This window comes from Elgaria multicarinata, chromosome 21 (assembly GCF_023053635.1).
Source record: "Elgaria multicarinata webbii isolate HBS135686 ecotype San Diego chromosome 21, rElgMul1.1.pri, whole genome shotgun sequence".
Taxonomy (NCBI): Eukaryota; Metazoa; Chordata; class Lepidosauria; order Squamata; family Anguidae; genus Elgaria; species Elgaria multicarinata.
Genome location: NC_086191.1, coordinates 12,680,873 through 12,697,768, shown reverse-complemented (window position 1 = coordinate 12,697,768; position 16,896 = coordinate 12,680,873). Strand labels below are relative to the sequence as shown.

General features: G+C 49.2%; 2 protein-coding genes across 3 annotated transcripts; both read left to right on the top strand.

Annotated features, from left to right (window-relative positions):
- Positions 1 to 1,985: 1,985 nt before the first annotated feature.
- On the top strand, positions 1,986 to 16,353 carry LOC134412287 (phospholipase A and acyltransferase 3-like). 2 transcript variants are annotated; one of them, XM_063146180.1, is made up of 5 exons: positions 1,986 to 2,094; positions 4,919 to 5,004; positions 9,959 to 10,061; positions 11,705 to 11,973; positions 12,792 to 16,353. In XM_063146180.1, exons 1-5 carry the CDS (start codon positions 2,073 to 2,075, stop codon positions 12,894 to 12,896), a joined length of 585 nt encoding a protein of 194 aa, XP_063002250.1. In that variant the 5' UTR covers positions 1,986 to 2,072; the 3' UTR covers positions 12,897 to 16,353. The 2 variants fall into 2 exon arrangements, with proteins under 2 accessions (XP_063002250.1, XP_063002251.1); XM_063146181.1 differs by lacking the exons at positions 1,986 to 2,094; positions 4,919 to 5,004 and adding an exon at positions 5,739 to 5,857.
- LOC134412285 (uncharacterized) lies at positions 3,445 to 4,104 on the top strand. The gene has a single exon (XM_063146178.1). It carries the CDS (start codon positions 3,445 to 3,447, stop codon positions 4,102 to 4,104), a length of 660 nt encoding a protein of 219 aa, XP_063002248.1.
- Positions 16,354 to 16,896: the final 543 nt, after the last annotated feature.

The following is a 16,896-nucleotide window of genomic DNA, read 5'->3' as shown; positions in this document are numbered from 1 at the left end:
TGGAGGTTTCCGTGTTGCGTCTTGTTGGCCCACGTCCGTGTGAACGGCGTGTGTGCGCGCGTGCACACATACAGTTTTAAGGGCAGCAAAGCCATCAACACAAGTTTGCCCTTCCAAGTAGTGTTCCTTAAGACTCAGGGTTGGGCGGGACGTCCGATGTTTTCGACTTCAGCGCCCAGCGTCCCTGGCCTTTGGCCACGCCGGCAGGGGCTTCCGGGAGTCGAAGTCAAAAACCTCTGGGTTCTTCTGCCCGCCCCTGGTGTAGGGGGTAGAATCCCACCTGTTCAAGCATTTTGGACCACATTCCGTGCATTTTATTGCACCTTGCAGGTAGCTTCTCGCCTGCAGGTACGCCTACAGGTGACCTAGTTTGGTGTCGGGGACGCACGTGCTGTGAACACCTCTCTCGGCCCGCTGCCGTAACCGTGCGAAGAACTCCCAGTGTGTGTGTGGTGGCTGCATGGTTGCGTCGCTCAAACTCTTTGCTTTTCTGCTGCATCCGTGCTTTTTCAAAGGTGGTGCCGGCAGCCGCAAAGCAAACACTGGGACTCATTCCACCCCCTCCTTCCCCCCTCTGCCACATCCTGCGTCCAGCCAATGTATGGGGTCATCCCCTGTTTAAAACCTCTCTGTCTGTCTTGGACTCCCGCCGATACGCAGGGCCGCTTCGCGTAACCAAAACAAACCACGGCGCCTTCTTGTGACCCGTGGTGCAGGACGGGTGCCATTTCCGTAACCACTGGCCGGCCGTAGCTTATTGGGTCACCTGAACCCCAGGCGGCGTGACTTGGAGGGTTCAACAACCCTCAAATAACCCACAGGCTCTTGTAGGGTGGGATTTGAGGGCTGTGCAACCCTCCAACAAGCCATGCCACCCAGGTTCGAACAACACAAGCCGTGGCCCGGCGGTGATTTTGCAAACCGCCTGACAACGCCGTGTCTCACAAGCTGCCGTGGCTTGTTTTGATCATGCAGACATTTCACATTTCTCCCCGGTATTGTGTGGCTCCTCCGTCTATACCTTGGAATTCATTTGAGGCTCAAATCGGTTTGGGAAGGAAGGGGAACAGATAACCTCAAATTGGGGACCAGTTTTTTCTCTCTCTCTCTCCGTGAAATAACATTGAGACTGCTACTGCCAGGAGGTTAAGCGGACCCATGTATGTCCTTGCGTCAGACTTTTCGTGCTGTCAGGGAGTCCTTTCTCGCTTCTCTGTTTTTAACTCCCTCCACGACCTTGTTAGTCATATATTAAAACTTTCAGCCGGGGACCAACGCTGTGGGGCATATAGATGCCAAATTGTATTTATAAAGCGCAAATAAGTCAAATATGCATTTCCACGTTGTGACGGCAAAAATAAAGACCAAGGTATTGAAATTGCAGTGTTTTGAAGTGTGTGTGTGTGTGTGTGTGTTTTCTTCTTGGTGCCTGCGTGCTTCCAGGCGAAGCTTTTATTGTGCGATAGCTCTGCCTACAGGGAATCTCCAAGTGGAAAGAATCCCGAATCTCTGCAATTAGAGGCATCAGGCTGTGACTCCCTGAAAGGTCATTCCGATGGTCCACCGACCCATCACCGTACAATCTTGCTCGCTCTCCACAATTCACATCTTGCTTATTTAATATATTCCACGGTGGCCGACCCGGCACCCGCAAGCAGGACACGGTGCGACAGCACCCTCCCGCCCATGTTCCCCAGCAACCGTGTCTGTATAGGCTTGCTGCCTCCGATACCGGAGGTCCCAGTGAATGTAATTCCAAAAGGAATGTTTTGACTTTGCACCGGACAAAAAAGCAACGAGAGACATCTCAGGTTTTTGGGGTGGCCAAGATTCTCAAATTCTTTATTTTTTATTTAGCACCGAAATCAAGATGTGGAGGAACATTTCCCCCAGCAGAGGGCAGCAGCTCCAGCCCGTAAATACCCCGTATTTATTTAGCTTTGCTCTTCCCCAGATGACCGGGAAGGGAGGAGCGTTCATGATCTCACTCGTCGCTGTTTACTGGCTGCGCTCTCTCTTGCTGGCCCCGGCGTATTCTCAGCTGTTCTGCTGAGTTCCATCTGGGAGGCATAATGGCGTGCTTGCCAGCAAAAGGTTTGTTTACTTCTCTTCTATTGACCCCTCTCGTGCCCTGAGTTCAAACCACCCCTTCATCTAGAACGGTGTTGCTGACCTCGCAGTTGTGCTCTCGGATCTCCCCTAGACTGGTCTTTCCCAGTGACTTTGAACTGGATATGCTGTTGTGTGCGTGTGTGTGTGTTGAACCTGGGACCGTCTGTCCTGCAAAGCAGGTGTCGTGTCACTGCGATCTGCGTACGTGTCAACCGGAGAAGTGCTTCATTCTCTCTGCCGGATTATAGCTTTAAGTATGGGGGCGGGGGAGTTGTCAGTTCAGCTCCTTTGCTTTGCAAAACGCCCAGAGCGTTGCATCAGTGCATTTCTCTCGGACAAAATTGCACCTTTATTTATTTAAGTGGCGGCAGCAGGGCAGGGCGGTGGTGGGGAATACCTTGTGGGGAAGGATGTACAGATTCTGCAAAATCCATTCCAGATTGTCAAGTGCCTTTAGGAAATAGGATTCCCCCACCCCCCATTCCCCAAATTTACTCAATTTTGCATTTGTGCAAATTCGCACACAAATCCCCAAATGTGCAAATCCCCCCCCCCCCAAGTGTGCTTTTACATGCGTTCGCCTATGAGGGAGATGTACATTTTTGGTGGTTGGTTTTTAATTTTATTTTATGTATTTTTCTACGACGAAATTGGGGGGAAATTTTGGAAAGTAAAAAAAAAAACTGTCTGCAAATTTGCAGAATCCGTGCGATATGGGAAAAGCCCATTTGAGAGCTAGTGTGGCGTAGTGGTTAGAGTGTTGGACTGAGAGTTGGGAGATCCGGGTTCGAGTCCCCACCTGTCCATGGAAGCTCACATGGTGACTTTGGGCCAATCACAGACTCTCAGCCCAACCTACCTCACAGGGTTGCTGTTGTGAGGATAAAATGGAGAGTAGGATTATGTACGCCACCTTGGGTTCCTCAGAGGAAAAATGGTGGGATATAAATGTAATAAATAAATTTGGGGAACCTAGGAGGGTCCCTGTTTTAATTAAGTAAATTCAACCTGAAGTTCTCCACGTTACTGACCGTGACTTTTAATATAGCACAATAGCTGCTCAGAACGTAGAACCTAGCTGGTACTAGGCTGAGCAAAAGTGGGGCACCCTTGTTTGTGGTGTTATTTAAGCCTTTGGGAGGCTAGAGGTCATCTAGGCCACCTCCTGTCTTTTTAAGATCCTGATCCAATCCATGAGGCCGGAGCAAAATGGAGTGTCTGTAGCCACTAGGCCCGTTGCCAGGGGTTACCAGGTTGTCACAATTCCGGGCCCTTGAAGACCTCCAGATGCTGCCTAAGAAGGAAAGGGAAAAACCAAACCAGGCCAACAAGATGTCTGAATTTTTTCTGTGGTTCTGTGAGAGGGGCTCTTGCCAAAAGGCTGCCCACCAACCAAAGACCCTGCCGGGACCCCAAAAGCAGGCTGTGGCCTCAGACCACCTTGGGCCTCAGCCGTGCAAGAAGAGCGCTCAGCCACTTCTCCCGGACAACCCTGTGAAAGTTGAACCGGAGCGGTTAAAGCTGAGCCCCAAAGGGCCTGCAACGTTGAGCCTAAAAGAGCCCCTGGCCGGTAACGGACCAGCTGAGCCAAGGATGGGTCTGAACGCGGTGTGGAAGAGAGTGTGTTGTGGGGAGGAATCCGAGGTGGGCCGAGTGAGACGCCTGGAAGGCGATGCGATTGGAAAGAGCAACCATTCCTTGGGGTGTGTCCCCAAAGGCTTTGGCGGCCGTGCCCCACAACCTCCTAGTTTTAATGATAAGCAGCTGGTGAGAATGCCCAATGCCTTGAGGGGAAGTGAGCCAGGTGGCCCTCTCCTCGCCCCCCACTCAAAAGCCAAAGGAGACCACCAGCTTGGGGGGCCTACCAGGGTCCCCCCAGGGGCATTAAAGCTGGGCATCGTGGGGTCGAAAAGAAGCAAGAAGATGCCACGCCAGGCCTTCTCCATCAAAGGTAGGGGCGCTCAGCATCTGTGCCCGACTGAATCGTGGTAAATTCGGGGGGAGTACTGCTTGCAGAGCGGGGAACTCTACTGATTGAACCCAGCCATGTGCAAGAATAGAAGAAGCTGATTACAACTTAAATAAATCTGACACACGTCAATGAAAACCCTTCCAGAGTTATGTGGCCGGGGAGGAAGGGGCGGGCACACGTTTTACCACCCTAGGATAGGAGGACTCCTAAGGGACCTTGCCGTTTCTACCTATTCTACTCTTGTTCTTTGGCGTGACGGAGGATAACTCTGTCTGACATCCCTTCAGATTGTTGAAGACTGTTAAGCGTTGGCATCAAGGGTGAGCATAGTGGGCACCTGCCCAGGGCCCACACCCCAGCAGGGGCCCACAGACATGAGCCCTCCGGAGCTGCTCCTCTTCCTCTTCCCCGCTGCAACCTGCTTGTTCAGCTGCCTCTTGCTTTGGACCAGACAATAGTGATGGTGAGAAGGAGGAGACGGAGACGCCACTGCTGACTTTCTCCATGATTCTCTGCCTCTCAAGCAAGCATGTGGTAGACATGAAGAGGAGGAGGAGGAGGAGCTGGGGACAAGGTAGACTCACTGAGGATGTCTTGCCCAAGTGTCTTCCAAAATCTCATGCCGGCACTGGTTTTCCCAGCTCTTCTCTCAGCTATTTTGAAGGACATGGTTTCCAAACATCTCTCCATCCTAGGAAAACCCTGTCCTTCAAAGCTGACCTTCCACAAAGCTCCTACAAAGGACCCCCTTGACCGAAACTCCCCCCCCCAGCCCCAGGTGCTTACCAGCTATGTCCCGAGCATTAACAGAACACGTTGGTTTTGATGTCTCAGGTAGCGCCTCGGCTGTTGCGCGTGGAAACACGGACACGGAGAAGAAGGCCAACCGCAAGTTTGCCGACTTTAAGCCTCCCAGCTTGGTAAGGCATGGGGCGAATCTGGGACAGGGGTCAGTGGACAGGGGGTTTGCTAACCGGATTTATTTATTTCCAACAGGCGGCTTGCAACAAAATTGATATAAGATTAAAATACAGAGTTAAAACAGTAAAATTTAAATTTAAGTTAAAATTAAGTGTTAAAATACTGAGTGAATAAAAAGGTCTTCAGCTGGCGACGAAAGGAGTACAGTGTAGGTGCCAGGCGGACCTCTCTGGGGAGCTCATTCCACAACCGGGGTGCCACAGCGGAGAAGGCCCTGTGGGCGTAAAAGGCAGTGTTTTGTAGAAGCTTAAGGCATAGAACTAAGGTTAATAAAACTTAATTGTGGTATGGTTTAGTAATGCATAAATGTTTAATCATGGCACATGCAATTAATATTAAATAAATGCTTTAAACGTGTAATATTACAGTTCTTAGAAATATTAGGCTGCAGTCATATGCACCTACCTGGGAGTAAGCCCAAATTAATTCAGTGTGGCTTACTAGACATGTATAGGATTGCACTACTGGTCTTGATCCTCTGTCTGAATTTGTAGAACCTTCAGCTTTATAGCTGTTATATCATGGGTCGTGCCTCTGTTGTGGGCAGTTGAGAATTTGGAGACGTTCCCTTATGGGGCTGAATAGTTCTTTTGACATGGCCCCCTGCGGGCACATCAGCTGTTTTCGTTGCGTTTCATGATCCATCCTGTTTGTTTGCAGTTGTTAGTATGTCCAGGCAGGGACAAGAAGAATTCCTGCCTTGGTTTTAGGAAAATCCCCAACCCTTTTCCCCTGTTTTTTTGTGGATAAATGACCATGGCGATGTGCAGTGTGGAGCCAGGATCCGTTGGAGTAAGTGAGCTGTGTGTCTGCGAGGCTGGAATGGTAATTCAAGGCAAACCAGAGAGAGGATGCAGAGCAACAGCAATCTATATATTTGGCTCTTTGTGGGTTACAACGATGCAGTGAAATAATCATAGAATCATAGAATAGCAGAGTTGGAAGGGGCCTACAAGGCCATCGACTCCAACCCCCTGCTCAATGCAGGAATCCACCCTAAAGCATCCCTGACAGATGGTTGTCCAGCTGCCTCTTGAAGGCCTCGAGTGTGGGAGAGCCCACAACCTCCCTAGGTAACTGGTTCCATTGTCGTACTGCTCGAACAGTCAGGAAGTTTTTCCTGATGTCCAGCTGGAATCTGGCTTCCTTTAACTTGAGCCCATTATTCCGTGTCCTTCACTCTGGGAGGATCGAGAAGAGATCCTGGCCCTACTTTGTGTGACAACCTTTTAAGTTGTAATATTAAGTATTTTAAGTATTTGAAGAGTGCTCTCATGTCTCCCTTCAATCTTCTCTTCTCTATGCAGACTATGAACTGCATAGTCTTATGAGGAACACACTCTTTAGACTGGGGGTGAGGAACATCCAGGCCAGGGGTAGATATGCCGGATAAATCCACAATGGAATCAAGTGACTTTGGATTTTTATGAATCCAACCCACGGATTCCGCAGTGGACCTGCTTTTTCCAAGTCATGCAGAGCCTGTGGAATTGGAGAGCATTTTTCTAATTTGCCGAATTTTGCAAGTTTAGTAATAGAAAATAGAGTTGAAATTGAGCCTTTCCCATTTAGGCTAAAGCACGAAAATGCACGTGTGTGTGTGTGTGTGTGTGTGTGCGTGTGTGTGCGTGTGCGTGCATGTGCAATTTGGGGGGATTCATGCATCTTCGCAAGTGCAAATTTGTGCAAATGTGGATTTGCGCAAATTCGGAAACTCGAAAAACCATCTGATTCTGTTGAGAGATGTTTGACAATCTGTCATACGCAAACAGAATGGATTTCACACAATCTGGACATTCCCTACCCAGGGGTCAAGTCAGGCCTCGTTGGCCATGCCCCCTTCTCTTGACCCTACCCCCATTTCTCCCAGCCACCAATATTGGGGTGGTGTTTCAGCTTTTGTGCTCCCCCCATTCTAAAAGATTTCAATGTCTCTCCTAAGGGTCAATTTCTGGCAGTAGGACCTCTAAGCGAAAACAGGTTGGCACTGGGGGCGTTTTGTCCCTGTCCACCATGGTATTCGTCTCTTTGATTGGAAGAGGCTCAACAGCCCTGGTTTAGATGGCAATGTGTGCTTCACATACTTCAAAATGGGGGTGCCCCCTGAACTTTGCCCCCCACAAGTCCTGCTCTGATGTCGCCAATGGGCGGAAGACTTCAGCCCTCTGTATGTAGATTGTCTACAACTTCCATTTGAGAATGAGTTGCCCTTTGCTCCTCAAAGCCTGGTCTCTCTTATCACACAGGCAGTGTGTGTGTGCTCCCTCCCAGTGTGCCATGTAGTTCTTCGGGAAAGCTGCTGCCAGTCAGTGCTTTCACTACTGGGCTGGATGGTTGAAGAGGCTGACCTGCTATAAGCCAGGTCATCTCTTCCAGTAGGTCCCATGTTCAACGTTGTCATCCCCAGTTTGGGCAGGAAAAACTCCTACCTGAATCTCTGGAGAGCAACTGTGTCCAGTCAGTGTTGACACTGCTGAGCTAGATGGACAAGGAGTCTGTCCTGGTAGAAGGGGCCTCTGGAGATCCAAGCAACTGTGGCAGCGTTCCCCAACAAAGTGCCCTCCAGGTGTTTGGGACTGCAATTCCCATCAGCCCCAGCAGCATGGCCGGTGGTCAAGGAAGCTGGGAGTTGAATTACGGCAATCGCCAAACAGATTAACCCCTGTAGGTCTTTAAATAGAAACTTTTTCTTCTTTAAAAGCAAGAACAAGGAAAGGTTTCCAGCATTCTATGACAAAAATAGATCATAGAATCATAGAATAGCAGAGTTAGAAGGGGCCTACAAGGCCATCGAGTCCAACCCCCTGCTCAGTGCAGGAATCCACCCTAAAGCATCCTGACAGAGGGTTGTCCAGCTGCCTCTTGAAGGCCTCTAGTGTGGGAGAGCCCACAACCTCCCTAGGGAACTGATTCCATTGTCGCACTGCTCTAACAGTCAGGAAGTTTTTCCTGATGTCCAGCTGGAATCTGGCTTCCTGTCACTTGAGCCCATTATTCCGTGTCCTGCACTCTGGGAGGATCGAGAAGAGATCCTGGCCCTCCTCTGTGTGACAACCTTTTAAGTATTTGAAGAGTGCTCTCATGTCTCCCCTCAGCCTTCTCTTCTCCAGGCTAAACAGGCCCAGTTCTTTCAGTCTCTCTTCATAGGGCTTTGCTTCCAGACCCCTGACCAACTAACTTCTGACTTGTATTTATATATATATGAAAGATATATAAGATAATTACTCCTATGAAAAGTCTAGGAACTCCCCCCACCCAAAGATTGATTTGATCTTGGAGGAGAGGAGGAGTTGCCCAACTCGTTACCGAATCCTGAAAAAGCATTTTTGTGTCACTGTTGTCGTGTGTCCCATTTCCCAGGTAACAAAAACGCCTTCAGGGCAGGCGGTGGCAATCCTGAACGTTACAGGCGGAAAGGAGGTTTTATTTATTACAGAGGTTTAGACAGTTGATTTTGTATTGACCATCTGCCGTAGCAAAGCCAGCTGTACAAATTGACGGGGTTCACCTTGTGAATAAAGACACAAAAAATAAATGCAACGCACACTATCAACAAGCCCGCAATCGATTGCACGAGCGTCTAAGAAAGGTCGGCAGCGTTTGGCTGCAGGCAACTGAAGTCCAATGCAGCCTCTGATCTGCCAATGTCTTCCTTGGCTCACCGAGTAAATAATCGATGAAGGGAAAGGATTGATCCTCCGGAAACTGGCGGAGAAGCTTCGCAGCTCTAGCTTCCTCCCTGATGATGGAACGTTGCAAAAATAACAACGGGAAATGCTTTCCGTAACGCGCTCGCCACATAAGCAGAATAAGGAGGCGAAGGACATACTTCATGGCTGTCCTTCAATGCTGATGTGTGGTTATTTTTAAATGCATGCCCTGCCCTAAAAGCCATCAAGCAGGCTCAGAGTCGCTCACAATAATAAGAAGTTAAAATAATGCGATCTAAACCCAGTTTGCTTGTAAAAACAACTCAGTTGTGTGTTGTTGTTGTTTTAGAAAAAAAACCCCTCTAGGTCAGCCTTCCTCAACCTGGGGCGCTCCAGATGTGTTGGACTACAACTCCCAGAATGCCCCAGCCAGCTGGCTGGGGCATTCTGGGAGTTGTAGTCCAACACATCTGGAGCGCCCCAGGTTGAGGAAGGCTGACCTAGGTTGTCGTCAAAGAGCCTGAGTGCTAATTCATGCCCTGTCCCGTTTTTTTGGTGTGGCATCTAGACCCAGAACTCTGGCTTCTCTCTCCCTTGTGGTGCTAAACAAGCCAGGGATCAACTCTGACTTGTTGTGGGAGAGACAACTCACAGTTCCGTCTTCAGACATCATGCCAAACAACCCAGAGATGAAGTCTGGCTTGTCAGGGGATAGGTAATCCATAGTTATAGGTTCAGACATCACACTAAACCCATGGGCCAACTCTGGTTTGTCAGGAGTGAGACAAGCCAGAGTTCCGGGTTTAGCTGTCATGCTAAACAACACACTGCCACGCAGGGATGCCGTCTCATTCACAACAACCCAGGGTTTCAACCCCTCCTCTCTCGGCTTGTCACTAGGTGTGAACTGGACCATTGACGCAATACACATAAACCATTTTTAAAAAGATAGCATACAATGGAACAATCAAATTAGATATGCAGCAGAAACAATGGGATTCCAGCTCGCTTCCATCAGTTCCCGAAACAGGCGGTGCCTTCTTTAACAGAGCTGTGTTTGTGGCTGACCTGGAAAGGCCCTTCCGAATGGCGAGCTGTCACATGATTAGCCGGCGTTGAGTCTTGCTCTGACCAGTGTGTGTGTTTAATTCCCTAGCCTGAAATGTTCTCTCTTTGCTTTGCTTTCCTGTTTGCTGCTGTAGAAGGAAGCTGAATGCTTTTGCCTGGTTTCCTCTCCTTGCAGGACGATCTGGAGCCTGGAGATTTGATCGAGATCTTCCGCTTTGGATACCAGCACTGGGCCATCTATGTGGGAAATGGTTATGTTATCCACCTGGCTCCACCAAGTAAGAAACGCCCTGTGTCCCTCACATTAGGATTTCCAGTAAAAAACAACCGCACTCCACAAGCCTGGCTTGCTCCTGTCTGTTTTAACGGCAGCTTGATCCTCAGAAAACTATCAGATGTACAGTATCTCTGACAATCATGTTGCTATTAAAGGCAGAAGGTTGAGGGCCTGGTAGGGCCGGCGCTGCCATAGAGGCCAGTCAGGTGGCTCCCTATTGCACCAAGGTAAGGGGGCGCCGAACGGCACACCCAGAAGTCACCCTCCCACTCCCAGAGCCGCTTTGGCCGAGCGAGGGCAGCTTCCGGGTGCGCCGTTCCGAAGCTGCCCTTCCGCCCCCACACCCCAGTGTCCCTAGCTTGGCTTTGGCTGGGCGCCCGCCCAGCTGAAACCAACCCGGGACACTGGAGTGGTGGTGGTGGGCGGAAGGGCAGCTCCACGTTCTGACCTCCGGCGCGCACCGGACGTCAGAACGTGGAGCCGTCTGACTGCCCCTCCCCCAGCTTCCTGGCTTGGCTTTGGCTGGGCCAAGCCGGGAAGCTGGGGGATGTCAGAACGTGGAGACCCCCGCCTGCCCCACTGCAGTGTCCCGCCCAGCCGAAGCCAAGCCGGGACGACTTCAAGCGAGGGAAAGGTAGCACGGCCTCCATCCCCGCCTGTCTCCGCCTACCTAGGGTGGTGGTGGGGGTACGGTGGGGTGGTGTTGGTGGGGTACGCTGGGGGTGGGGTGGGGGTGAAAGCAGCTCACCTTGCCTAGGGTGAAAAAAAGGCCCTGAGGCCCGGCAAAAAAAGTTGGCCTCTTCAACCTTCGTCGGTGAGTGCTACAAGGCTGTGTGAGTGTCCAGTATTTCATTCTATCGCTGTGTGTCTTAAATGCAAGAAGCCCTCACCCTATCCACGAGAACTCCACTGAAACATTCTCCTCCGTTGAAAGAAATGTCTCTTCTTATCATAGAATCATAGAATAGCAGAGTTGGAAGGGGCCTACAAGGCCATCGAGTCCAACCCCCTGCTCAGTGCAGGAATCCACCCTAAAGCATCCCCGACAGATGCTTGTCCAGCTGCCTCTTGAAGGCCTCTAGTGTGGGAGAGCCCACCACCTCCCTAGGTCACTGGTTTCATTGTCGGACTGCTCTAACAGTCAGGAAATTTTTCCTGATGTCCAGCCGGAATCTGGCTTCCTTTAACTTGAGCCTGCTATTCCGTGTCCTGCACTCTGGGAGGATCGAGAAGAGATCCTGGCCCTCCTCTGTGTGGCAACCTTTTAAGTATTTGAAGAGTGAATTGAATGAGAACGGTCGGGGGGCGGAAAAGCGAGAAGAAACGTTCGGCACGGCGCCTCTGGATTCCGTAACGGAGGTGACGTTTTCATAGAATCATAGAATAGCAGAGTTGGAAGGGGCCTACAAGGCCATCGAGTCCAACCCCCTGCTCAATGCAGGAATCCACCCTAAAGCATCCCTGACAGATGGTTGTCCAGCTGCCTCTTGAATGCCTCTAGTGTGGGAGAGCCCACAACCTCCCTAGGTAGCTGATTCCACTGTCGCACTGCTCTAACAGTCAGGAAGCTGTGCCCTTTCTTGCTGGCTGGCCCCCACCTCCAATCTCTCTCTCTCTCTCTCTCTCTTTCTTTCCAACCTGAAGCTGAATTTGCCGGGGCAGGCTGTGCCAGCCTCATGTCTACCCTAACTGACAAGGCGCTGGTGAAGAAAGAGCTGTTGCGGGAGGTGGTGGGCAAGAACCGCTACCGGGTCAACAACAAGCATGATGCCAAGTATCCCCCGCTGCCCGCTACGAAGATTGTCCGGCGAGCCGAGGAGAAAGTGGGCCAGGAGCTCGCGTACAAAGTCACGAGCGAGAACTGCGAACACTTTGTCACCGAGATGCGCTACGGTGTAGCCAAAAGCGACCAAGTAAGTGGGTCATTTGTAATTTTTTTTTAAAAAAAGCCGTGGGTAACCCTAATCATGATTAATAATATTGTTATGCGGTCCCTGCTTCTGAGTGGCGGGAAGTTTTCTGGAGGGTTTGATGAGAGACTGGACGTGTCTTTATAGGGACCCTGTGACTGCCAGTCCCTTCGGAGAGGCATTTCAGCCTTCTAAAATTGGGCTGGAGGGGGATACACAAACCCCCCAGGAAACAGCCGATCGCGATCTGTGGTCAGGGGAAAGCAGGCCCCACCCTCTGGGAAAACTCTCCCTCGTGCGGTTCGGGAGGCGGAAAACGTAATGACTTTTAAACGCCTCCTAAAAGCAGATCTTTTTAAACGAGCCTGGACTGTAATTTATTCTGGTTTTTACGCGATTTTAAAGGTTGGAACTGGGGTTTATGGTTTTAGTTATAAGATGCCCAGAGAGCTTAGGCTGTTGGGCAGTATAAACATGTAATAAATAAATAAATAAAATTAAAGGGGGATGTCTAGGAGAAGAGCTATGTGGGCCATCTCTGTTCTGAAAGAGTAGAATGGGGCAGCCCTCTCCCCCAGCTCCGAGGTCAGTGGGGTAGGGAATCCGCTCCGGGTTTCAGTCAGAACCAGTCGGAATTCTAAAGAACCTTGGATAGCTTCTTTATGGTTCTGACTGAAACCCGGAGCGGATTCACCTCCCCGATGGCCTCGGAGCCACCATTTTCTTCTCCGCTCTACTGGACTCCCGTAAAATGCTCCCTCCTTTATGTCGAGGGACCTCTCCTGGCTTGGTTAACTGGCTTCTTCCCTTCGACTCTGCAGGTCCGAGATGCCCTGGTGGGGGTGAGCATCGCGGGGCTGGGCTTGGCCGCCCTGGGAATTGTCGGCGCTGCCGTGGTCCGGAGGAAGAAGCAACAGAACCAATAGCAGAACCAATAACAGAGACTCTGAGACTTCCGCGTTCTCTCGGCTTTCCTTTGGGTTTTTGAGTCTTGCGTCCTTTTCAGAATTGACTTCTTAAAAACAAAACAAAACCAGAAACCGATACGATTTGGGGGCCACAGTCCCAAAGCCCCCGCCCTTTCCTAATTCCTTGTTTTTAGGGATGGTTGCTGTCCTCCCCTCCACCGGCACTCAAATCAAGGCGAGGGGCCACCGTCTCCCTGGGGTGGCTGGTGAGAGCTCCCCTAATAACTTTCTTTGGGACGTGGCTCACTCTGCCACTCTTGCATGGAGAACAACTGGAATGGATTCTGTTCTGGGAGGAGACAAGGCGTTTCTAGCTGAAGGGGGTTGGGGTGGACAAAACTACCGGAAGTCCTCTTAGTAAATCCATGGCAAAGCCAAGATTCAAATTGAGGCCTTCCTGGGTCGGTCTCAGCAGCAGTATTAGCTGACATTAACTTCAGAAGAATGCAAAACCGAGTGTGGCAGAAGCCATCCCCCTATCCTGCTTTTAATTTATTTCCCTTCCCTTTTATTTTTTAAAATTTATTTCCCTTCCCTTTTATTTTTTAAAATTTATTTCCCTTCCCATTTATTTTTTATTGAATGTCTATTATACCACTCCAGAGTGGCGCTCTTAGTATTTAAGCAACAGTCTGGAAAGGCATGGTTTCAAAACACGGTCCCTACGCATTTCACATTTTCCGGCAGCCCGGATCTTATGTCCAGACTGAAGAGCTATATATGGAAATGGAGGCCTCGTTTCAATTGGAAGGAATCTCCTAAAGTTGTTCCAAATGATGCTGATTCAGGCTCACAGGAGCGCCGACTCAGCAACCCCAGGGAGATTCATCCATGGCCATGTTGATTCTGTTCATTCACAAACCATTTGTTTCCCTGGGAACTTCTCCAGAGATAACTTCACTTGACTCCCAAGTGGAGTTGGAAAAGCTAATGTTCTGCTTTCAGCACATGTCAGCCTCTGGTTACCTAGTTCAACAAAATCAGAAGTGTGTTGAGAAAGCTATTCCCCTATTAGATCAACCTTCCATCAACCTGGCTCCCTCTTGAGGTGTTGTACTACAACACCCATGGACCTTGCTGGCTGGGAGTTGAAGTGAAACACATCCAGCGGCTTCTGGTCTGGGGGGAGCCTGTCCCAGAAGTGTGACTATTCTCAAAGGACAAAAGGGCACCTGACCCTTTCATGGTGGGGGTGGAGAAAGGAATTTTGGAAGTGCTAAAAGGTGAGAAAGCAACATGTTTGCAGAAATTCCTGCCCCACCATGTTATTAAAGAGACAAGAACCCCGTTTCTGGGCATCTGTAAACCAATCCTGAATTCTGTAGGGAGCTCAATTCTTTGAGTGGTTTCTCCAGGTCTGGGGAGCTTATATGATGAAGAAGGTCTGAGCGTGTCATTTTGGAGTGGCCTTGGTGAGAGCTGGTAGAGGGGGAATGCAGAGGTAGAGAGAGTTTTTTGTGTGTGATGCAGAGATGAATGAGAATTTTGTTTGGTTTGATTTTGGAGAAGGACTTTTTGCAAATTTGCAAATTTCTTCATAGACAGGGGAAGAATGAACATGTGTTGAAATGTGGGAGAAAGTGCACGTTTGTGGTGTGGAATTACGATGGCCACCTCTTTTTTTACGGCAGGGTTCTTTTCTTTAACAACGACACGGTTGCAAAATGTTTCTCTCCACGCCCGGAATTGCTGTACCTATTGAATTTGGCTGGTGCAGCTCAATGAGAATTTTGTTTCTGCTTGTTTTTTTTAATAAGAACTACCAACGTCCGCAAATTTCTTCATATACCAACCGGGAACAACTTGGGATTTTAAAAACTCAAATTGAAATTGACAGAGGAAGAACCAGGGCTGTTCCTGTGCGTTTATGAGGGTTTGATCAGTAGAAATCACCCAGTGGGGAGGTATAAACATGATTGCCTGTTGATTGCTGTAGATTAAACTGCTGTTAGACCAAAAGTAGGCAACTAGTGATCTCCAGATCCTGTTGGACTGCAATTCCCATAATCCACAAACATTTTCCAGCAATGTCTGTAGGGCTGCGGATTCCAAACCCTGTGTTAGAGTAAGGGTTGGCTCAAAGGTGTGCCATTTTGAAGGAAGAATCTTCCGAAGGGACCTCATGACTAAGTTATATGCAAATTAATTTGCACTAAAAATTAAAATTCCACGCTTAGCAAAGCAGAATTCTGCAACTTGTATAAATAATGTGCATTCGCAAAATGTCTCCAACTTTCTACACTTTAACTGTTTTGCAAGATTTATTCTGGTTTTGCTAGTTGTGTGGGGATGAGAAAGAAGCTAATTCAGGGTACTAAATGATGACGTTGATGATGATTTACACTTATATCCCACTTTCCCCCCCTCAAGTAACTCAATACATAATCTTCCTCTCTATTTGATCCTCACAACAACAACCCTGTCAGGTAGGTTGGGCTGAGAGTCTGTGACTGGCCCAAAGTCACCCTGTGAGCTTCCGTGGCTGAGTGGGGACTAGAACCCGGATCTCTCGACTCCCAGCCCAGCACTCTAGCCGCTACAACACACTGGCTTCCTGCTTCCTGACTTTGGAAACCTTAACGTCAAACTAGCTGCGGTGACGTTTGCCCAATTCACAATTGTGTGAACTGCTTTTTAAGAAGAAAAGTACTAGCACAGAACGCCTGAGCCACAGAGGGACCCTGGTAGGGGTCCTTTAACCATTTGTCTGTGATCCAGGTGGACGGGTGCACCTGCACCTGCAAATTACTTTTTAAAAGGCAATTACACAATTACTACTACGGCCCTTACTCAGTCACTTCTCCAGCTTCTGAGACGTCAGTGAGTGGTGGCTGTGAACTGTAAGGATGCCTCTTCATCCATAAGGGCTAGAAACTTGGCTAAAAACAAACAGACAGACCTGAAAGCGGCAGTTCCCTGAATCTGCACTCTAAACCCACTCCCGACAATGTCCTGGCACAAAGGAAGAACTTCTAGTTGTGAGGTTGATGTGTAGTGGGTGATGGTTGTCAGCTGGCTGGGCTTTTCTCCTCTGCCACTGACTCACTATATTGCCTCGGCTGAATTTCTTTACCCATTGCTGTACCGCTTTATTCCTCCCTTGGTTCACGTTTGAGAAATCTCTGAAGTTCTTTACGTCGCGGAGCCTTAATAGGTAACATTCCAAGTGCTTCTAGCAGTCAGTTTTATTGTATATCGATAAAATAGACATCACAGTCTAGGGTAACAGTAAAGAACAAGATTTAAAAAGGAAACGCGCGCACGACAGCCTAACAGGACATCAAGTCTTTCAATTACAACACGAGTGATAAAACTCCATTCCTTTTACTGTAAATAACATTTTTACTAGCCTCTGTTTTAACAGCTGTTTTATAAATGATAGAAGTATTTCCCACAAATAAAAACGTTGGGCTGATCAGAGTTTTTGTGTGAGTTATTGCAGGCGGTTTGGAGGGCTCCGGAGACAGCAGCTGTCAGCAAGGGTTAAAATAGCTTTTCTTTCACAGCTCAGGAGTTTATACGAATGGAATGTGGTGAGGGCTGGTGGCTCCCATTTCGGTGGGGCTGTGAATTCATTCTGGGTTTCAGTCAGAACTCTAAAGGAGCTGAACCAGCCCTCTGGTTCTGACTGAAACACGGAATGGATTTCCAGCTCCATTGAAACTGGAGCCAAAAACTGCCACTAATGGGATGTGGTCATGTGTTCAGAGGAGGGCAACCAGGATGATCAGGGGTCTGGAAACAAAGCCCTATGAAGAGAGACTGAAAGAACTGGGCATGTTTAGCCTGGAGAAGAGAAGATTGAGGGGAGACATGAGAGCACTCTTCAAATACTTAAAAGGTTGTCACACAGAGGAGGGCCAGGATCTCTTCTCGATCCTCCCAGAGTGCAGGACACGGAATAACGGGCTGAAGTTAAAAGAAGCCAGGTTCCAGCTGGACATCAGGAAAAACTTCC